Genomic DNA, 24,279 nt, shown 5'->3' on the forward strand with positions numbered 1-24,279 from the left:
AGATGAAGGTGTCAACTCTGTATATTTAAATATACAGAAAGGAGTTTTCAGTAATAGGCAGTAACAGGCAGATGGACCAAAAAAAGATAAAAAAAAATTGTGACTTGGCTTCTTCAAAAGTGTGTGTTTACCAAAGGAAAGAGTTAATTCTTAAATTCACAAGTTATAACCAACATAATAACTTCTCTCTTGGGGAGTAATCTTTCCTGGAAATAAGTGCTGTGACTAGTCAGCTGGGATTGTCTGTTGAGAGTTAATAATGTGCTTGTTTTGGTCATGGTTTCATGGTATCCTGTTATATTATATTACAGAATCAGGTCTATGCTCACATAATACCAACCATTCAGTATGTTGCTCTACCCAACTAATTGATTGAGCAATTCTTTTTTCTTATGGGTATTTACCATACCTTAGAATTAGCCTTACTTTGATGAATTATAATTGAAAATAAATTTTTGCCCAAATGTGACTTGTCATTAAGGCTTTCTCTCACCACCCTATTGAAAACGGTAGCCTCCCACCCTGAAGCCTGGATTCCCCCTTAATTGGTCCTTCTTTTTCTTTATTTTCTATAGCACATTTACCTTCTAAAATGTTATGTAATTTACTTTTATTTATTTTTTATTATTTATCTCTTGCTCAAATGTATGGATATAACGAGTACTATATTTGTGAGTTGAATAAGACAGAAGATAGCTAAAAGAAACTTCACTGGACTAAAACAAAACAAAACAACACACACACACACATACACACACAACCACCCAAAACCCAAAAAACAACAACATGATTTTGTCTAATACCTCATGTAGAAGTGTTGGTTGGGACTGGAGCCTTAGCACCTGGACTTGCTGGGTTGGTGCTTGCAACAATGAAAGGGGTTGTGAAATGGAGTCAATGGGAGGTCTGGAGAAAGTGGTGGGACCCCAATGCTCTTGCCAGCAGCAGGGAAGAGCTTGGTTTCTGTGCTCCTGGGATCCACTACTCCTCTCACTGCAGTCATGGAGCTTAGTAAAGGGGAAAAAAGAGAGAGAGAAGGATGTGCCCAGATCACTGAACTACAACATTTAAGGTAAGTTTGCTTTGGTTATATGTGGACTGAATATGAAAGATTTTTAAGTTTGAAGGTTTTTCTACATATTACAATATAGTAATTCCCACATACCGAAAAACATCATAGACTGTTGAGTTACCTTTTCAGATAGAATATATTCCATATATCTTAGGGTGAAGAGTATTGGGACATATTAATATTACTGGATCTTAAGAAACGGTAATAGTAAATGAAGGGCATTAAATATTTTATTTCTTCCATCACACTGTGGCAGTGTTTAAGAATTTGAAGGGCCAGATTCTGTCTCTAGTAATCCGTACAAAATCTAATAACAACTACAAAGTATGTCTTTCAATAGTGAGGGTTATTACTAAGTTTTCTCTACAATTTCTAAAATTTAATGTGCTGCTAAAACTTGAATTAACATTACCCTCTGAATATATGTTGTCTCACATATAATACATGCATTAAAATTGCCTATCATGATGTCCATGAGGGAAAACCAAAATTCATGTCAAACATAGGTAAATTTTTATTTTGTAGAACCACATAATTAATTTCATTTTAATTTACATAAACTCCTATTGAAAAAAATCCCATGGAATAAAATATACTATATTAATTTGAATTCAACAGGATTTTCTTCTTAACTGAGTATATTCAGATGCACATGGGGAGAACATGGGTGAAGCTCGCTGGCACACACTAGTTGTAAGGACACAGGTTTACTGAAGAAGGGTTGGCAACCCAAATCTTGCTGAATATACCCACACTGGTCTAGGGAGAGCTTGGAAAATAACTGGTTTAATGATAGGCCTCATACATGCATACTTTTGTCTTAATACTCAAGAGCTATAAAGGATTGAAGATGTGCTGAACTCATTTGGGGTGAGATAATGCAACATGCCCATGGCTACATTAGAACATTGTTTTCTGTAGCCTATAGTTGGTTTTGGACCACCAGGTGTGACCAAAAAAAAGAAAGAAAAGAAAAAGAAAGAAAAAAAAAAGACCTCATATTTTTAACTTTAAAACTTGGAATAAAAATGCCCTTAGGAAAATGAGCCTATTTTACTGCCTATACCCTGAGTAAAGAAGTGTGGGTGAAGAGAAAAGTGTATAGAAAAGAGAGCAAGATTATATGTATCGCGAGAATCTAGAATTTTAAGCAGTTTCAAAAGTTTTATTTAAGAACTTGACTTCAAATACAGCCTATTCCACTCTACAATAAGATGGAGTGATGTTTCAAATGCAAAAGGTAGATCGCTCCTGACATATTTGGGCCAGGTGTGAAATTAGAGTATTTACACTCCCAGCGACTCTTCACAATGGTTAAAAAGTCATCCAGCCTTCGGATGTAATAAGGACTTCCTGTTCATTTAATTTGCCTGGTAGAGCTTAAGTAAGCAGTTTACAATTCTGTTTTCCAGACTGTAATGAAGATTTATTCATTCTACCTCCTCCTCATTTGCTCACTTAAGAGCAAAAATAAAAAAAGTATCTGGCTCTGGCAGGGGGAGAATCACCCATGTGACAGGGGGAGCCACAAATACCTTTTCCCAGCTGACAGCTCGACAGTAGTCATTACAGTTTCCCAGGGATGGGAAGATTCGGCAAGAGAGAAATATCCCCAGTTCTCTAATTAAAAGAACAGACAATTCAAAAAAGAAATGCAGTGTATTAATTGTATGAAAGGAAAAGTCATTCAAGTGTGGGGAAAAACAACAAGAACCTCACATTTCCTATTTTTCTGGAACTGAATATATTGTAGGGGCACCAAGCTGCCCCACAGGGTCATTTCAGGTCAAGATGTTATTTTATAGGACTTATATTTGGTCACTATATCAAAGATGAAGGCTAATTCTGTGTTTGTGACAAATGGGAGACTTCAGTGTTTCCAAGGGTTCACACCCATCTGTGTACTCCTAGGGGATTTCTATAGGCAGAGATTTAGTTCAAAACTCATCTATCCTCTCTAGACTTTTCATTAGTGGTGAACAAATTGCTAGAGTTCTGGATGTCCTCTTGAACCCATGATTTAAAGAAAATGCTGCTTATGATTTTGTGGCAAGCTGTCACCAGTGTCCGCCAATAGAGCACCCCAGGTAAAGAGTCACTGAGGGTCACGGCCGGCAACTGTAACTTGGGTAGGAACTAGATTCTTGGCTCAAAGAGCTTAATATCTAATTCCACAATCAGAGTCCTAAATCTTTTCTAGATGTATTTAGGCACAAAATCACTGTACTTATAGTAGACTGTCATGTGCTTTCTGCAAAGTAATAACTTATTCTCCCTCAGTTTTTTTTTTTTTTTTCTTTTTTGAGCATAAAACCATGGCCTGATTTTGGGGGCTGGCTGGTGCTGGGTCCTGGGAGGAAGACCAACCATAAATGGTTGTCTCTGTACACCCTTCAATCACCCTCATGCCACAGTTACTGTTTACATTTGTTTTAGTGTATGTAGGTTTGTAAGCATTATTGCCTGAGGATATATATAACCGGAGTTTGGTAAGCTTTTATTTATTCAGAAGTCATATGGCAGGTTAATGACTTATGATGGTGTCCTGCTCTGGGTAGTGGTATAGGATCATGATTTTTTTTTTTTAAGATTTTATTTATTTATTTGACAGAGAGAGAAAGAGATCACAAGTAGGCAGAGAGGCAGACAGAGAGAGGCGGAAGCAGGCTCACTGCTGAGCAGAGCGCCCAATGTGGGGCTCGATCCCAGGACTCTGAAACCATGACCTGAGCCAAAGGCAGAGGCTTAACCCACTGAGCCACCCAGGTGCCCAGGATCATGGTATGTTTAAAAAATACTTCCCCTCAGAGTGCCTGGGTGCCTCAGTTGGTTAAGTATCCGACTCTTGATTTCAGCTCAGGTCAGGGTGGTGGGATCGAGCTCAGTGCGTAGTCTACTTGTCCCTTTCCCTCTGCTCCTCCCCACCCTGAAATAAACTCTTAAAAAAAATACTTCCCCTCAAGACAATCTTTTAATGTGGAAATAATCAATTGCATAGACAAAAAGGAGGAAATGGGAAACATAAAATCATTGTTGAATTTTTTGAAAAAGAATTAACTTGAAGAAGGTTACTTATATTCAACAAGATCAAACCCTGTTCCCCATCCCCACCCCAGGAAAGATCACATTCTTTTTTCTTGTTCATAGGAAGAAATATGTCTGTGGGGACCAAAGGGATTTTTTGGCTAATCAGGAACAAACACCAGGTCAATCATTTCCTCAGCTGTAGTTTAGGGAGACATAAATAAATAGTTTTATTCACATGGAAGAAATAAAAACTTGTATTTTTCATAAAAATTGAGGATAAGCCTCATTTTTGTTTATCATGTAGGCTATTGGTGTGGAGAGGGAGGACAGCAGAACAATGGAGGAGATTTCTGTTCACCTCGGCAAGTCCTGGTCCCATGACAGTCTACCCATGAGTTGGACAAAAGTGTCAGAACATTTATCAAAATAATTCTGAAAAGCTTATGAGAAAATGTTTTACAAAGTAATTTTGAGACTTTTTGTAATGTGTTAATGTGTAGCGATTGCTTAGCACAGTTCCTGGTTATTAGAAATGACTACAAAACACTGATATTTATTCTCAGTATTACCCACTATTCCAGATGAAACAGATGTCAGTTCCATCTTATTATAAACCTCAACTCAGTAGAATGATCTCCTGGGACCAAAAATGCCTGTGGGAAGGAACTGCATGTTTATTGAAAACCAAGTTCAAAAGAGGAGGCAGGATCCTATACTGGAAAGTAGGAAAGGCATTAATATTTAAGGGCCCCTCCCATGAGTCAGTTACTGTGCTCATCTCACATTCTTTTCCCATTTGCTAGAAAACTGAAAAGGAATAATTCTATCAAAGTGTTTCCTAAAAGTATATCTGTGCAGCAATATAATATGTAGCTAGAATCCAACACTGTGGAAGCAGAATGCCTCAGTCTGAAGTCTAACATCCACTTCCTCGATGGGTTTCTTTGGGCTAGTTACCCCCTGTAGGCCTCAGTTTGCTCACACAAGTATTGATGAGGATAACCATACCATAGGTAGCTTCTATCATAGGTAGCTTCAAATAATATGGTATTATTTGGGATACTGAATGTAAACACCTAGAGAAGTGGCTAAAACATAAAAAGTGCTCAATAATGTTAGCAATTGTTATTCAGTAATAATAATTCACTTTGATATTTTAAGTGCCAGGTGTCAAAGTACTTCCATCTGTTTTATCTTATTTGATTTTCTCTTTCTCCCTCCTGTATACATACACATGCTAGCACACACACACTAATGCGTGTTCACCCACATATCTCAATGGCTTACATGGTTACGATTATCGTTCTCCACTCTGTGGGGCCTAGTTGTATAAGGCTTACTGGGGAAGTGTGTAGACCAGTGTCCATATTTTGATTACTAGTCCCATCCTCTCACTACTAAACATTCGGCCTTAGGAATAACTTGACTGACAATTTGGATAATAGACAGCTAATTTAGATAGGACTGGCCAATTTGTTTAATTAAATAAGGGGCTTGATTTAAGGCTTCATTTATGGAAAACTGGGTTCAGTGTTACTTAAATATGGAAATCTATCCCTTTCTGAGAGATGAAAATGTAATGAAGGAAAATGCTTTGGTGGGTTTATGAAGTGCTTATGACTATGTGATGTCAAACAGCCTGTCAAACCACTGAAGCCTGCAGATTTCTAGAATGTGAGATAAAACTGAATAATTGGTGGGTTTCCTTTTGTAATTTTCTTATGTAATTTTATGTTAAACTATTCAAATTCTGTATAATGCACACATGCTTCAAATGGAGGCTGTTTTTAATTTGTTATACTCAGCCTAATGATGATAAGGTAATTCTACAATTATATCATCAAAGCAGTGTTCTACAAAATGTCAAAGACTATTCATTCACCCATCTAAGTGAATACTGATTGAGTCATCACCACATAGTAAGTATTCTCTAGGTGTCGAGGATAAGTAGGGAATAAGACATCCTTCCTGCCCTTGTGAAGCTTCCATTTTAGTTAGGGAGGCAGGAAAAAAAGGAAATAGTGTTAAGTGCCAAGAAGAAAAAGAAAGTAGAATAAAGGGGTAAGAATGATGGTTAGTGGCAGGAGGGAAAGGAGGGTGATCAGTGAATGGGTCAACTAGGCACAACCACTTTGAGGAGACAATATTGGAGCAGACATTTATGAGCAGTTAAAGAACTGGATAAAGAATACTTCAAGCAATAGAAACATGTGAAAATCTCCCGTGGCTGAGATATGGATGGAAACCAGGACAGCGGGAGTGGATTGAGCAGAAGTTAGAGTGATGAGAGGCGAGGTTGGACAGCTGGCAGGGGTTAGAGTTCCTGTCCATGGTTAGGAGTTCAGATTTTATTCAACTTACAACAGGTAAAAACTCAAGTTTGAAAAAGACTCTAGTTTCTAACTAGTAAATAGACTGTAAGGGAAGTGACTGGGGAAAAGGGAGATCAGGTTTTAGGTGGTTGATGAATCCAGGTGAGAAATGTTGGTGGTGTATTAGGGTTTTCCAGAGATGCAGAACCACCAGTGTATGCATTTACATAAATATATATACATATACTTATATCTATATATATCTACCATATTCATACACACATACATATTTGTATACCATATATATATACATATATAAACAGAGAAGGGAAGAGAGAGAGAAGCCAGGAGGGAAGATAGAGGGCAAGGAAGATTTATTTAAGGAATTGGCTTACTTGAACGTAGTGGCCGGAAGTCCAAAATCCATAAGTCAAGTCAGCAAGCTGGAAATTCAGATAAGAGTTGATGGTACAGTCTTGAGTCCAAACTCTGCAGGGCAGGCTGTGCCAGCTGGCCTTTCAGTCAGGGTCTTCCCATTACATTTTGAGGCAGAACTGCTGTTTTTCTGGGAATCTTCAGTCTTTGCTCTTAAGGTCTTCACCTGACTCAATGAAGCTCATGCATATTATAGGGGGTAATTTGCTTTATTCAAAGCTAACTGATTTATATGTTAACCACTTCTAAGCAATGCCTTCGCAGCAACATCTACACTTCTGTTTGCCCAAACAACTGGGCACTGTAACTTAACCAGGTTGACACATGGCATTAACCATCACAGGTGGCTAGAACTGGAGTGACACCCATGGAACTGTTGGAATATCATTAGTTTCTACATATGTTCTGATGGTAGAGTCAACAGGACATCTCTTCTACCCCAAAGTAGCCAGATGATTACACTCCTGCTCAGCAGTAGGGGTTTTGGGGAGCACTTAATGGAAAAATAGAAACAGAGAACCTCAACTCCAGGACACCAGGCACAGGGTGAAGCTAGGACAATGGACTGAAAATCAGGTATTAAGTGAAAGAAAGCATGTTGAATAGAGCCCCTCAGCACCCTCCCTTTAATGATCTCCCCCAAAAGTGAGAGGTAGGCAGCAATCTTTACATCCTAAAGAGTTAATAATTTTCTATAAACAGACAACTGTTCCACTTAGTTGGGCCTCAGCGATGTGAGTGACAGTGAAATCCACCATTCATTCCACCAAATTTCCTGTGAACACAGAGCCCTAGTGAGTTCTTCTGATACTCATTCTTGAGGCCAGTCCAACTCCAGCACAAAAGATAGGCCCCAAACAAATAGGAAGTGACTTCTGTTTTTAACCATGTTACAGAAACCAGTTTCAACCTAATCCTCCATTATAAAGAGTTACAAAGAGTGAAATATTATAATTAATGTTTCAAACACTGGAAAATATGCAATGTAGGATTGTGATTCCCTAAAAGAAAGCAAAAAAAAAAAAAGTGATCATCTCCATAATTGCACTGACTTTTAGCTGGAGGTGTTTTCTGGACTATCTCACACACACACACACACACGCGCGCGCGCGCACCTGTGCAAGCGCATACACATATACACACACATATAGAGCAGAGAGCTCAAATCAAGCACTATGGTCTTGCTGAGTTGAGAAGTGTTCAGAGAGTTCAAGATAACCAGAAATGTCATAGACTGTCTCTCTTTTTCTGTATAGATGGTGAGTCCCTCCCCATGAGTAGATTTGTCAATGTCCCCAAATTATTCTCTACTCTTCTCTCTCTCTCACTAAAACTTCACAATTTTCTCATGCAGTACCTAATGAATAAATAAAATTATCTGTTTTTTTCCAATTCATAATAAATATCATTAGGAGTATAATCAACAAAAAAATTAAACTGAAAATGCCAAAACCAAAATCAATAGAAAACAGAGGAAGCAAATAATCTAGACTTTTAAATTGTCAAATGTGACCTAGAAGATTTAGACTGTGTAGGAGAAAATGGTTACACACACAAAAATGTATAACAGCAAAGACAATAATACTTTAAAATTTGATACAGACAAAAAATAATATTATATATATGGGCTATATGCCACGGAATATTATGCAGCAATGAAAAAGGATGAGATTCTGCCATTTGAAACAACATGGATGGGCCTAGAGGCTATTATTCTAAGTGAAATAAATCATCCAGAGAAATACAAATGCCATATTATTTTACTTATGTGTAGAATCTAAAAAATAAAACAAATGAATAAACATTGCCAGAGGGGACTAGAGGGGCGGCCAAAATGGGTGACGTGGAGAGGAGATATAGGCTTCTAGTTATGAAATGAATAAGTCACAGGAATAAAAGTTAGATCATAGGGAATATAGTCAATGATACTGTAACAGCATTGTATGGTGACAGCAACACTTTGTGGTAAGTTTAGCTTAGATATATAGAATTGTCAAATTACTATATTGTACACCTGAAGCTAAGGTGAAAACATGTTTCAACTCCCCTCAGATAAAAAATAAAAATTAAGGGGCACCTGGGTGGCTCAGTGGGTTAAGCCTCTGCCTTCAGCTCGGGTCATGATCCCGGGGTCCTGGGATCGAGCCCCGTATGGGGCTCTCTGCTCAGCGGGCAACCTGCTTCCCTTCCTCTCTCTGCCTGCCTCTCTGCCTGCTTGTGATCTCTCTCTGTCAAATAAATAAATAAAAATCTTAAAAAAAAAACAACGTACAAACCAAGCAAAACATTTAAAAAAATAAATAAATAAAAATAAAAATTAAAAAATAAATAAACAATAATTTTAACAAGATAATAAGAAGGAAAATAGCCTGAGAATTTGCGTCAATTAATACATTAAGTTGGTACACTGGAGCTTATTTCCAGAAAATGACTTCTGGATGAAAGTTTATCAACAGTAATATAATTATCATTAAAGTTTTATATTAAGGGTGCCTGTGTGGCTCAGTTGATTAAGCAACTGCCTTCAGCTCAGGTCATGATCCCAGGGTCCTGGAATTGAGTCCCTCATTGGGCTCCCTGCTCAGCGGGGAACCTTCTTCTCCCCCTTCCTCTGCCCTACCCCTGCTTGTACTTTCCCTCTTGCTATCTCTCTTTCAAATAAATAAATAAATAAAATCTTTTAAAAAAGTATTGTATTAAAGATGGTTTGAGAGTCCAAAGAGTAGAGATAGAATATCTCTCTGCACAAAAGACAATGCCTAGTGCAAAGAAGAATCTTTTTTTTTTTAAAGATTTTATTTATTTATTTGACAGATAAGAGATCACAAGCAGGCAGAGAGGCAGGCGGCGGCAGGGTGGGGGGTGGGGAGCAGGCTCCCTGATGAGCGGAGAGCCTGATGCAGGGCTCGATCCCAGGACCCTGAGATCATGACCTGAGCCGAAGGCAGAGGCTTTAACCCACTGAGCCACCCAGGCGCCCTGCAAAGAATTTTAATACACATTTTTCAAGCTTTCTTCATCCTGGAATTAAAAAACAAACAAATGAACAACAACAACAACAACCAAAAAACCTTTCAATTCATGCTGGATATTATTGGCTGGAAAATCAACAAATGAACACTTACAAAGATTTCAAAATGTAGAGAACTATGAAGAAAAAAAATATGGTCAGTTTCTGTAGAATAACTGAGTAGTTTTTGTGGGGCTGGGTAGAGAAGATAATAAAAAAAAAATGCCTCAAGGACAATAGGGCATCAACTCTGGGAAAAGGCATTCCTGCTACAGGGTTTGGTATGAAAACGAAATGACACCTGTGGGAGAGAAAGTGCAGGGTGTATCCTGGGAATGTCTCGCTGAACACAATGAAAGGTTAAGTCTTGAGCAGTTGTGGTAAATAAAGGTAAAACCACAATGAAGATATGTTAGATATAAAGAATACAAAATTTAAAATTCAATCAATAGATAATATTGAGTCACCAGAAGAGCTGTATTTTGGGGAGACTTTTTGGTCTACAGTTCAGAAGGCATTAAGGAGGGAAGAGATTAAAAGGAGGAAGACAATCTGATAACAATGGCTTTAAGAAAGAAGTAATGAACTAGAGGAGTGGCAGAGGAAATGAGATGGAAGAAATAATTTAGGTGTGGTTGGGATGAAGAAGGTGCCAGAGTGAAAGAGATATGAGATTAGTCCCAGGCTGTGTCTGTTGGGGGTACCGGTGCCATTTACAGCAACAACAGTGGGACAAGAAGCAGGTTTGGGAAGCAAATTTATGAATTTATTTATTCTGACATATACAACTCGAGGCATTCCTGAGAATGCAAGAGTTAAAACTCCAGCAGAGAAATGGAAGATAGGTCTGTAGCTTAAGAACCCAAAGGAAGGGGCTGATAACAAGCAAGGAAATAAATGTGGATGAACTTTACTAAAGGGGAGAGAAACCCGAGGGTAGAATTCAGATCTCTGGGGACCATCTACCTAAGACAATCTCCCTAAATTTTTGTTTAGAAGTAGATGTAGGTAAGTTTAATAATATGTTTAGAAATTGGGAACAGGAATTCATTGGGGGAGCCTAAAACAGACTGCCAGATAAGGAGGATGTGATGCTGGGGTGGACAGAGTGAATTTTCCAGAAAGCCAACAAGTAATGTAGTGAGAGTGGATAAAGGGATGACCCACCTGTGTAGTTTCTCATAGTACCATTTTGTAAATGTCACTTAGGTATTGTTGATGGACTACAACATAGAAAAAAGTGTTTGCCAGGACTTTGGGTAGACTGCTACATATATAGTGGGAAGGAATACTTTGGTAAATCATTTGAGTGGGGAAGAAAATTGAGTCCTGGGGTAGTGCTCAAATAAAAATAGGTGCTTGCTAAACTTTAAGGAATGGACCTGGTTAATTCTCTTTGTTTTTCTAAATTGTGTATTCAAGTCTGAGGATAAAATCCTAGGGATTGGGATTCCAGAGAGGATGAGTGTGATTATCATTAATTCTCCTTCTCCTCCCTCTCCTCCACCACAGAAATGCTGAAGAAATACCTAATAAATACTGGTTTGAAGAGGTACTGGCTCTGGAGAAAAGCTGTACTTTTATATTCACTAAATGAAAGCTAGAACCCCAATCATGACTAGCATTTACTTGTAGTAAATATAATTTTGGACTTTGGGGATAAAGTATTTGGGAATTCTTTAGTGAAAACTTAAGAACAGAGAAAGTCATTAACCCTTGACAAGAATAAATCTAATACAGAGTTAAATGTACTGTCTCTGAAAGTAAAAAATTTAATTGAATTAAAGTTCTCTTTATTGAAGTTAAATGCTTACCTTTTCTTCCACATTAACTAATTTAAAGATTATCTAATACATAGTTAAAATAGCTTACAAAAAATGGAAATTTACATAATTACATAATTATACGTTGTCCTTTGAAGTGTATGAAAAAATTTGTCAGCTTCTGAGAACATTTTGATCCTAACAGATAAATAAAACTTCGTTATATAAAAGTTTGAATGACCTGTGAGAAGAAGGCACACAAATTTCAGTCTAGGTATGGAATACTCTGGATATAAGAGATCTCTAAAGACCTTGTGAATTAGTCGGGCAAACCTTTAAGTAAGGTCATAAAAATATTTTTTAAAGTTTAAAAGTATGAAAAGAAACTATGGTCTTTAAGAACTTAAAAGGTAATCTCCCTAGAGAAAACATATGAGGGAATGCCTAATAAATTCTTATCTTAACCCTAGAAAGATGAAAAGGAACCAGAATCACTTTGTCTGAGGCAGCAAATCCACATCTCATTTCTAATGAGCTCTCCAAACCGATAGCCGTGGAATTGAGATTTATTCTGATACACAAAGTGATTTTTAAAAGAAATTAAAATTGATTTTCTATATTTCCCTCTTGCAAATAAAATGATAGAATCCATAAAGGTATTATTACTCTAAACATTTTTAAATTATTGAGCTGATCTGTTGACTTGTGTCTTTTTTTTTTTTTTTTAGTCTGATTTGTGTCATATGGTGTGCTGTCAACGTGGGGCAGAAGATTCAATTACAGGTTGTTGTGTGACTTGTGACTTGATAGTTTGACTTCATATAGAAAAAGTATTTTTGTTGGGGTGCCTGGGTGGCTCAGTGGGTAAAAGCCTCTGACTTTGGCTCAGGTCATGATCTCAGGGTCCTGGGATCGAGCCCCGCATCAGGCTCTTTGCTCAGCGAGGAGCCTGCTTCCCCCCTTTCTCTCTGCCTGTCTCTATACCTACTTGTGATCTCTGTCTGTCAGATAAATAAAATCTTAAAAAAAAAAAGAAAAAAGTATCTTTGCAAAGTATCTTAAGTCAATTTTTAAAAATATTTTATTTATTTACATGAGAGAGAGAGAGAACACACAGAGAGGAAGAAGCAGACCCCCAACTGAGCAAGGATCCTGATGTGGGACTTGATCCTGGGTTCCTGGGATCATGATCTGCACCAAAGGCAGATGCTTAACCAACTGGCACCCCTAAATCTATTTTTTTGTAATCTGTCATATCGCTTAGTCTGCCAATATATTTCTTATTTTGTAACTGGAGTTATTCCTTCAGAAGTAATGGTGTGGCAACTTGACTATCTATTCCCTGAAGTTCTACTGGCTATAATGTGATATATATAATAACATATTTATATAATATATATACCATATTTATATGTATAACATATAACATATTTATAAAAGGTATATATACAAATGTACATACTGGTCTGCACTTTCATTAGAAGGGAAATTGGCAAAGTGAATAAAACTTTTCAGAACAGTTTTACTTGGTCTAGGTAACAGTAGCTCCTTCTGTAAATTTGTACAACCAATTTTACAACAAAAGTTTTCTTCTGCAGAATGAAAATAATCTTGCTATGATTGTGAAGGTGTTATTTATGATGAAGCAGGCAGTACATGTGCTGCTAGATATGCAACCTTTTTAAATTCATATTTTCCTTCACAACCATTTCTATGGCATATTAAAATCTTAGCTTGTAAGTTACACCAATAATAGTAGCAACTGAGTCATTCATGTCTCTGCCCAGACACTTGGATAAATACTGTACTCTCATTAGTTTTTGATTAGATTATTGATTCTCATATTTATCTTACCTTACAGATGAGAAAACTGAGACTCAGAAAATTTGTATTCCTTTCTCAGGCTCATGTAGAAGCAAGTGGTGGAGTCTGGACTGGGTCCTTCTGATCTAATTACCCAGTTTCTAGTTTTCTGCTATACAGTTTCCTGGTTTGGCTTATTCATCCTTCTTACTAAACTGTGAGGAATAGCAAGATAAGGGCTTTCTAATAGAACAGTCTATTCTACATAGACATTCTTTTGGGGTTTAAGAAAACTTTATGCATTTTCCTACTACCTTGACATGTGAAGCAAATTAGGAAGCTATGTTTGGCGATACTATTTATATACTGTAATCTTAAATGACTGAAATTATGAAGGAAGAGATAAATAATTTATAGTGAGTAATTGTGTATCAAAAAGGGAAAGTGAATTAGAGAATATGTGAAACACTGTAATTTACCATTTCATAAATTAGTAAAAAAGTGAAAATTATCAAACATAGAAATTGATTCCTCCAATTTAATGGTGCTAGGAACATTAAGCCAATGCATTAGTAAGTCTTAAGCACCCACAGGGACATAATTTAATATCAGGATTATGAAAATATGATCCTGTTTTTAAGATGTTTTAAAATCTAATTAAGGAAACACAAAATTGCAAGCATATAAACATGATTAGAAGAGTGAATTCAAGAAAAGGTGTGATTCAGAGATGTTTACGGGTCTATAACAGTAAGGAGGAGAATGTGGGGATGTGGTTTGGGGTGAGTAAATGGAGTGACGTTTCAGGCAACCTCATTCCGGTATTCAAGTACCATTTCCCACACAGAAACATCCTGAACAATTAATTCCTGCTTGGTCTTGCTCATATCATTGACCCTTCCCTTCTCTGTACTTTCATAAAAAAGAGGTTATGTCACTATTAATTCATAGTTTAAAAAAAATACTTAGTTTGCAAGTGCAGTCAGTTTCCACTACTATGAGTTTCTTTACGTCAGAGGCCAATCTTACTCATCGTGGCGACCCCGGTTTTTGCCAGCATGTCTGGCACACAGTGAGTGCTCAATAATGAATAAATAATGAGGGAATCAATATGTCCATAAGGAATGAGAAAGAAATAGGGTTAAGATAATACTACAGTTTTTATGTTCTTTGCTTTTAGGCCTGTTCTCCCTACATCCCCTATTGATCATAGCATGGTTACATTTTAAACTCTAAATGGCCTATGCTAGATTAGTGAAAATATAAATGATAGTAAATACACTAGTGGCACTTTTCTTACATTATTCTTGGATTTCTCCATAGAAAAGGGGAAAATGACTCAAATACAACATTAGTATCTTCGTTCCTTTCCCATATTCTACACAGCATGGATAGTTAAATAGATTTGCTGGTTTAAACAAGTGTGCTTTCATTCAATAAGCATTTATGAGTATCTATTCTGTGCCTAACATTGCATGTGATGTGAATACTGAGTTGAAAAGCAAAGCCTCTGGTTTCAAGAAATTCCTAGTCTATTGGGGGACAGGAAATAACAACAAAATTTTTTATAAATTTTATGTCAGAAATGTGCACGGAGTATGATAAAGGAACATGGGATGCCACCGAACACAGGTGCAGTCAGTGAAGTGACTTGGAAAAGGGAAATATTGAGCTGAATCTCTACAATGATAGATTAAAAAAAAAAAAAAGGTGGAAGAACGGACCAACCAGAGGAACCTGCATAAGCAAAATACGTGAACAAAGAACAACATGATCTCTTCAGGGGCCAGTAAGAAGTTTGGTGTGACACTTAATTTTGGGGGAGGCAGGGAACTATGATGAGGAGTAAGGAATGAGGAAGTGTGGAGGGATGTGAATTCTGAGATATGTCTAGTCAGACTAGATCATAAATGGCCTTGAATGCTGGCTTTTGTCCTTAACACGCTGTAGTGCACTGAAAGAATATGACCTCATTCGATTGATGGTCTAGAAAAACTGCAACCTCAGGAGAACGAAGCATTGCTTAGAAGTAGGGAAGCTGGAAGCAGGAGTGAGGTAGTCAGATACTGCAATATTTCTCAAAAATCAAGAGGGCCTGGACAAAGTGGTGGCAATGATTACGCAGAGCGACATTTGAGGAATACTGAGAAAGCTGGAAAACTAGAATTGATTTGGGAGGAAAGTGAAGGGATCAAGAAAGAGAAGCACAAGCCCAAATCAAGGTCAGGTTTTATTTTGTTTTCCTTTCTTCTTTCTTTCTTTCCTTTTTTTTTTTTTTAAAGATTTTATTTATTTATTTGACAGACAGAGACCACAAGTAGGCAGAGAGGCAGAGAGAAGGGGGTGGGGGGAAGCAGGTTCCCTGCTGAGCAGAGAGCCTGATGCAGGGCTCGATCCCAGGACCCTGAGATCATGACCTGAGCCAAAGGCAGAGGCTTAACCCACTGAGCCACCCAGGCGCCCCTGTTTTCCTTTCTTTCTAGGTCTAAGCATGTCAAACTCACTGAAACAGAAAATTTAGGAAAGTCGGTTGTGGGTGACAAGGGATAATAATGAATTCAGTAGAACGGAAGTTGAATGGATGTTGTAGGTCATCCAGAAGTCTATGACTTCGAGAAAGAATATGGATATATATTTTGAAATTCAAGAAAGCCACAAGCAGGAAGTGGCTTGAATGAGATCGCACTGGGAGAGAGAAGGGACCAAGAAGGGGGCCAGGCCAAAAGTTGTACACTCCGGGACGCTGACTCTTAAAGGTCAGTCAGAAGAGAAGCATGAAAATGAGGCCATGAAAGAGTAAGTTGAAATACAAGGGGAAAAAATCAAGATGTTAGGGTGTTATAGATTCTGAAGGAGGAAAGATTATTAAAAATGCAAGACTGACCAAGTGTCAAATACAGTAGACAGACTGAGCAGGAAAGGGATGAACAAGGTACAAAGCGTTTGGCCACTAGGAAGTCTCTGGTGAAACTGGAAAACAAACAAACATACGAAGTTCCAACAGTGGCTTGAGGAGTAAAATCAGGTGAGGAAATGATGCAGAGAATATTATCTATTCTTGCAAGACAGGAAGGAGAAAGAGGTATAATTTATGAGCAAGGTAAAAGGGGAGGGTTTAAAGAAGAAAGAGACTTTATAGAGCACATGCTTGAGAGGAGCCAATAGAGTTCAAGTTCCAGTATTTTTCACTCAGTGTGAATTTATGAGGTAAAGGAACATTGGTGGATCTGAGTGGCAAGAAGCATGAGAGGATGGAATCCTGAGTGTAGAGTGAAGAGTTAGCTTTAAACTAAAGGAGGAAAGACATCTCACCTTCTTTGACTAAAGGAAGGGGAAACTGAGGCAGAGATATTTGAAGGATATTTTGGCATGTGGGAACTTGGAGAAATTGCATATAGCATATGAAGGCAATGTTCCCCTTTTTAGATATCATGGTAGCATGTGGTGTAATAGAAGGGACGTGCAGCTTAACTTTGGAGAGATCAGAAAAATCTTCCTAAAAGAGGTGACATCTGAATGAAATCCTAAATGAAGGCAGACAATTAGGCCTATTTGTTTTAGTGTCTGTCAGGCAGAGAAAGTAGCACATCAACAGCTTGAAGGCAAAGAAAGACAGACATAATGATGGCACATCTGGTAACGACAGATTGCTTAGAGAATTCCTTACATTCTAGAAAACTTGCATGTTTTTCTAAGAGCAATGGAGAATCACTGAGCAATTTAAATTTTAGAAATTATCAGATTAATAGGAGGCATGGCTGAAGGCAGGAGACCAGTTAGAAAGTTCTTGTACTATAGATGAAAAAGGATGAGGATTTATGCCAAAGAAGTGCAGTGGGTATAATAAAAAATGGACAAAATAAAGACATTTCTAGAAGACATCAATAGGCTATGGTGATTAATTAAATACAGTGATAGAAGGAGGGAGACATCAAAGATAACTCTAGGGTTTCTGGCTTGGGCATGGGGTGGATGCTGGTATCCTTCTACAAGAGGGAACCACAGAGGTAACAGAAATTTTGGGGGGTAACTGGAAAACTGACCTCAGTGTTGGCAACTGAGCTGTCAATAAATTGACAGATATTCAGTAAATATTGAATATATTGATCTAAAATTCAGGAGAAATTTGAAGACATAGAAATAAGAAAGTCAATATATCATGTCAATGTCAACTATGAACATAGCAGAGGAATGCAGCACTCAGCTAGAATGACAGGGACAGGATCCTTGATGGCAAGATGCAGAATTCTAACACACACACACACACACACACACACACACACACACACTTTAGCACCTGTGGAGTCATCAGAAGAGTCATCAGAAATCAGATGGAAAAGGAATGACCCAGGACATGAGAAGAAAACTCTAAAAGTGTAGGTTTACAGAAGCAAAATAAAGAATTTAAAGAAGGAGTTGAGCAATGTAATGAAATATAATTGAATCATAAAGTATAATTGAAGGGATGAATTCTCTGAGGAGGCGGGGAGAGGCTGGGAGCCAGAACACAGGAGCAGGAATTAGACTGCTGCTTCCATTCCCAGCAGAGAGAAGGAGAGAAGATTGTTGTGGATGGGAGTAACTTCATGGTAAGGGGAGGAAAAGGGAGGTGATGATAAGGATAGGGTGCCTGAGAGGAGGAGATAGGTTTTGGAACAGCCACTTTGTAAAGGGGGCAGAGGAGGGAAATCTAGGAATGACAGGCAGCTGGGAAAGCCTGACTAAAGCTGCCCAGTGGGCTCCAGTGTTGCCAGATCTGGTGATTGCATCATTTTTCAGCTGTGCAGAAAGACCAGTAGAATGCCCAGAAGGCAGATGGGATTGATCTCCTGCCTCATCCCCCTCCCACTACACCCCAGGCTCTCTGAAGAGCAATTCGTCTTCTCCACCCAAGACTGCCAACAGAGCAGGGTCTCCCTGCCCCCATCCCTGCCCCCACCCCAACCCCTTCCAACAACCACCAGCTCTAATGGACCCTGGTTTTGGGAGGCCAGGCTTCCCAGCCAACGAAAACTGCTTTAAATGGAAAAGAAAAATTGGATATTAAAATCAGGAGTCAAAACAAACAAACAAACAAAACAAGTGGTACAGGGTTTTCAGTTCTTCCTTATTAGAAAGAGCCAAGCAGAGAAGTTGCTAGATATTGGAGCTCATTCCCAGAAAAAAAACATGGAGGATGCCAAGGTTGAAGGCAGTAGCAGGCATTGGAATGGATTGGTTGGGTTGGAATGTTTCTCTGAGCCAGGTTTTATGAAGTGAGCAGAAAACCAGGAAAATCAGGACCCCAAAAAGGGTATAGTTGAGGACGTGGGTCACATGATTTGGGAAGAAAGTGAAGATAAAAGAGAAACAATAGGATAAAAATAGAAGGGTCAAGAAATTTAAAGTCTAATTAAAGTGAAAGAATGCAGGCAAAAAGGCTGGAAGAACTGGACAACTCATGTCTGCAAAACCCTTCTGGGAGACAGTGAGGCTTAAGATGTGCCCACTAACTTGGGTTTCTGGGATGGAGTCAAGTACCCGTAGAATTAAGGGAGGAAAGGAGCTGATAACCTAGAGCAACATGGTTTACATTGCTTTAAAAATGTCTTTTATCTTAATGAGAGAACAGTTCTTTCTCTCTCTCTCTCTCTATATATATATATAATATACAATGCTCTGTTTAAAACTTCCCTTAATGTTAGGAGTAAACTCCCTAGAAAATCTACCTAAAACTTGTTTTAAAATAACTGTAGTTCATTTTCATGAATTAACCAGATCCTTTTTCTCCCCTTTGTTTTCTAACACAAAAAGTAACATTAACGGATAGTCTGTGGCAATAGCGTAAGCCCGGTTCCATATTCTTTTCCTGGCTAAGCCAGAGGTTTTGTAGACTTTAAGATACTATTTTGTGTCAGCTCTCTTATACAAAAGTGTTTTTTTTATTTTTATATTTGTTTTATTTTATTAAAAAAATTTTTAAGGATTTTATTTGTTTATTTCAGAGAGAAAGAGTGTGCACGAACCAGGTAAAGCAGGCAGTGGTTGTGGGCAGAGGGAGAGGGAGAAGCAGACTCCCCATTGAACAGGGAGTCAGAGGGGGGCTCCATTCCAGGACCCTGGGATCACGACCTGAGCCGAAGGCAGACGCTTAACTGACTGAGACACCCAGGTGCCCCAGATTTGGAAGTTCTTTTGATGAAAACTTGCTGGCCCTGGGATATCCTTGCTATGTATATTTTGGCCGGTAACTCCATCCTAGAGGGCAGGAGGCCTCTGTATAAATCTACCTCTGTCTATATCTCTGTTCTTATATTTGTTTGATCGAAGCACCTCATTGATTTTATAATCACATAAAAAATTTGCAAATAAACACTTATTGAATATTGATGATTATTATTAGATGGTACTACAGACAGTGATTATCTTTAAGCACAACTGAAAACGAGCTATACACAAGCAATACTGTTGTATTATGTCTTTGTAGTAAAAAATACAATGAGTCAATTACTATAAACTTAGCCTTTAAACTAGGAATTTCATGCAAAAAGCTCAACATGAGCAAAGGAACAAATTTTATGTGTAAAATACATGCAGTTAATATTTTTAAGTTATTTAAGATGAAAACATGCATGATCAAAGTATACTAAGTGGGCACACTGGTGCACAATCATATGCCCATGAAAAAGCAGTTACGATTGAGTGGACATAATAATTTAAGAAAAAGGAGCTACTTTAGGTGCATTTGCAACATGGCTCTAATTCCTCAATCCTAATATTTTGATTTTATTCTCTGTTACATTAACACCTGGGAATATTTCTTTCCTCTTCCCCCATTATTCCAAGAAAGGCACCTGATCCAATGATCACAGCATATCTGAAGACCAAGGCCAATCTCAAACACTGGGTACTGAAAACTGAGCTTGAGATGTTGGATATATTTTCACATTAGAATGGAAATGTGTATAAATTCATTCTAGCCTTTGACATCATATTACATCTGTTTTATGAGAGACACACACAAAAGTGCTCTCTTACCAGCACGACTTCTTGTGGCCCATCTGGGACCTGAGAGAGATATGTTGTTCTGGCCTGCAAAACTGTAGATGATTTTATTGTTGGCATAATGCCTCATTGGTAACCAAGGGAGAAGGGCATGTATCTCTCCCATTTAGCTCATAGAGGATATCATCCCATCAAGCAAAAAGGAGAAAAGAACCTTATGCTTTGTAACATTTTACAGTCATCTCTCAGAATTAGTCCCTTTCTATCATGTTAAAAATCACTCCTAAAACTGATAAAGATTGCACATAAAAGGAACACAGACCTACTTCACTTGTGGTTGATACAAAAATCTCAGTTAGATTGTGAGCAAACATAATTCAACAGTGCACAAAAATATAACATGAATATGTGGACTTTATGCCAGGAAATCTAAAGATGTTTGAAATACAGGAAATCCAATATAGAATTCATCATATTAATGGATCTAAAGAGAATAAATGAGCTGATTTCCATTGATGCTAAAAGGGAATTTCAGATAATTCAACAACCATTCATGAAAAGACATGCTTTCACAGTGTAACAACAGAGCTGAGTGGTTGTGATAACACAGTGTGGCTGTAAATCCTAAAATATTTACTATAGAGTTCTTAAAGAAAGTTTGCCCAGGCCCCATCAAGAGGGCCACGTATATTTCACAGAGCTATTCTAAATTTAATGCTGGAAGAAAATGGACCAAAGTTAGTCATCATACAGCTCTTGATTTTTTGAGACATCCAACCTTAAGATAAATATGCATATAATATATGTATGAGTTTATGATGTTATATGATAGACATAGGGGATCAAATACATCTTGTAGCTTTCCACACTAGGCACTGCTTTTTTCTGATGGGGCTCTGAGAATCACGACATTCAGGTTCTCCACTTCCCCAGCCTTCTTTGTAGCTAGAGCTGGCAATATGACCTAATTTTGGCCAATAAACATAAAAGAAAGTTGGAGAGTGCAAGGTCTGGGAAAGCTTTTGCTTTCCTTTAAATGTTTCCCAAATTACCTCAATTTACTAAATGTACTCATTTAGAAAGACTGTTTCCCGTCTTTCAGCTTTGAATGAAGAAGCGATGGTAGAAGTGATGGCTGAAGCGGTGGCCACAATACCATGACCATGAGGCATTGCCAAGTGAACAGTAGAAATATTGACCCTGACATAGTTGAAGTGCTGAGCAAGCAGGGTCTTCGGGTTAAAAAAAAAATAGTGTTAGAGTTTGTTCTAGTAAGTACAAGTCTATATCATCTGAGACTGTACAAGCTTCCTGAAAAAATAATGTTTACCCATTCTCCTTCTGAAGCACCTAAGAATTCAAAGGTATAAATCTTTAGCATTGTAAGTAAATTCATTCACTTGGCGACTGATACTGAAAGAGAAAATCTAGACAAATACCGGCCTTAGAGATCTGTCTACAATGTTTTCTCACACCTTCTTTCCCGGTATGCCTTCTGGGTCTTTCAGTGCCTCTGTCTGAGCCCTACTTTTTGCATTTATTTCCTTTTCCCACTGTGCCTTGCTCTGTTCTTTGCCATAGACAGTGCCTATGCTAATTTTCTCTCCTCTGCCCAATAATATACAGCAATCTCTAGGAACCCTAACCAACCACTCCACTGGCAAAACGTGCACTGTGGTGGCAGTGAGATGCAGGCAACATCCTTCTACACTGCCTCCAAATCTGTGCCCATATCCTTCGGAGCATCTCTGTCCTATTTTGTAAGAGATGGTGTAGAGGTCTTCTCCCTGCTGGCTCTAGGGCCGCATTTGCCAGCTGGAATAACAATGCTGTTTATCAGCTAGATATCACTGTGCAAAAACCACACCAAAACTTAGAAGCTTAAAGCAATAACCATGTCTTTATTTTATGATTCTGTGTGTTGGCAAGTTAGGCTGGCTTAGTTGACTGGTTTTTCTGCTGGAATTGGCTGGGCTCACAAATGTGACTGCAGTCACTAGGTCCCCCTGCATCTGGGATGCACCTGGCTATGAGCTGGGATGTCAGAGGTGACTGGACTCTTCCCCCAGCAGACTAACTTGGGCTTGGTGCGATGGTGGCTTGGGCTTGGGACACCAGAGGAAACCCCTGCAGGCTTCCTGAACCTTCTTTTTGATCACATTTGCTAATTCTCTGTTTCCAAGGCAAATCACTAGAGAGAGCTCAAGCAGCATGGGGTGAGCACTACCAATGGGCACGAGTACAAGGAAGGGAAGCCATGGCTTTTTTTTTTTTTTTTTTTTTTTTTTTTTTTTTTTTTTTTTGCAGTTAACCACATGGTAAGCCCTTTAAAGCATGGAGGGTGAGGGACACCTGGACGGCTCAGTTGGTTAAGTGTCTGACTTGGTTTCAGCTCAGGTGGTGATCTCAGGGCCATGAGACTGGGCTCTGCACTCAGTGCAGAGTCTGCTGAAGACACTTCTCCCTCTCCCAGAGGCCCTCCCTCCCTTCTCTAAAATAATTAAACAAGTCTTAAAAAAAAAATCAAGCACAGAGGGTGAGTTGGATAGCCTGGAGATTTTTTTTTTTTTTCTTAAAAATTTTATTTATTTGACAGAGAGAGACACAGCGAGAGGGGGAACACAAGCAGGGGGATTGGGAGAGGGAGAAGCAGGATTCCCACTGAGCAGGGAGCCAGATGTGGGGTCTCCATCCCAGGATCCTGGAATCATGACCTGAGCTGAAGTCAGATGCTTAATGACTGAGCCACCCAGGTGCCTCTAGCCTGGAGATTTTTATCTTGGGCCAGGAATGCTTAGAATAAATAGCCAGGATCTGTTAGGGTTTGGATGGAGATTACTGGAAGGTGGGAGGAGGAGAGAATGATGGTGTCCTAGGACATCAAGGAGGAGGTGATGGGTGAAGAAGGAACTACCCTCTGTCTTCTCACATAGCAGTTGCTAATTATGGAGTTCTTGAACCTCTAGGAAAATTAGAAGAATGAGGACTACTTTCTCATTTTAGTTAACTGAGTTCTTGCCTGAATTATTTAAAAAGGCAGGAATATTAGAAGAGTGGAAGGCATCCTCTTTTTAAAATTAACTCCCCTTTATCTACCTTAGTTAAAAAGGGCAGGTGTTTTCTGGTAGTCTTAGCTTATGTGGCAGGGGTCGTACACTGGGGCTGTACTGAAAATGTGGCCTGCCAGGCCAGAAGGAAACCACCACAGGGTTGGTATGGCCTATGGGATGGCATATGAATCAAGGTAGGATTTTTTTAGGAATACAAAAAATGTCCTAGAAGTAATGACTGAACTTGGGGCTTATATGTTGGGATTTTTCTCAAGTCACTTTTTGGAAATGTATATTTCCTTCTCTTAAAATTTGAAGAACAATCTTAAGAATTTCCAGCCTGAAAATTAGCCATAATTATTTGCTTGAGAAATAGAGACCATGGTATGGTATTTTATTATTTATTGTATCAACAACAGGTATTATTTTGGATAATGTAACACTAGAAGCATGTAACCAAAATCAGGATGCAGAAGGGGATGGGCTCTAACACCATTATTCCTTAAGGTTATCTTGGAGCTATCAGTGAATTCAGTGTGGCAGAAATTAAAAATTCAAATAAGCATTGTAAAAGAAGAGAGAAGGTTTGTTTTTCTGATGATATGTTTGCCTCTCCAGATATAGCTAGTTTAAAACAAACAGGCAAAAGGACACACCAAAAGTCTATAACTAATAAGACATTTTGATAAGCCAGCATCCTAAGGTAGAGACACCTCGCTGATATCGTCATTGTTTGATCACAGCTGAGCTCAGCAGGAGAACCATTTAGCTAAGCCCAGTCTAATTAATAAGTAATATTATATTATACAATTGCCAGTATCAG

General features: G+C 38.4%; 1 protein-coding gene across 1 annotated transcript in view; it reads right to left on the reverse strand.

Annotated features, from left to right (window-relative positions):
• The window catches only part of LOC116858577, a 35,861-nt gene that overhangs the window by 1,804 nt on the left and 9,778 nt on the right, over nucleotides 1-24,279 (reverse strand). Inside the window, 4 exon segments of the mRNA XM_032843412.1 lie at nucleotides 804-1,007; nucleotides 6,807-6,854; nucleotides 20,440-20,501; nucleotides 21,482-21,638. Coding sequence (XP_032699303.1) covers nucleotides 804-1,007; nucleotides 6,807-6,854; nucleotides 20,440-20,501; nucleotides 21,482-21,638 — 471 coding nt within the window.

The sequence above is a fragment of the Lontra canadensis genome, unplaced genomic scaffold (assembly GCF_010015895.1).
Source record: "Lontra canadensis isolate GAN:19392208 unplaced genomic scaffold, GSC_riverotter_1.0 scaffold139, whole genome shotgun sequence".
Classification (NCBI taxonomy): domain Eukaryota; kingdom Metazoa; phylum Chordata; class Mammalia; order Carnivora; family Mustelidae; genus Lontra; species Lontra canadensis.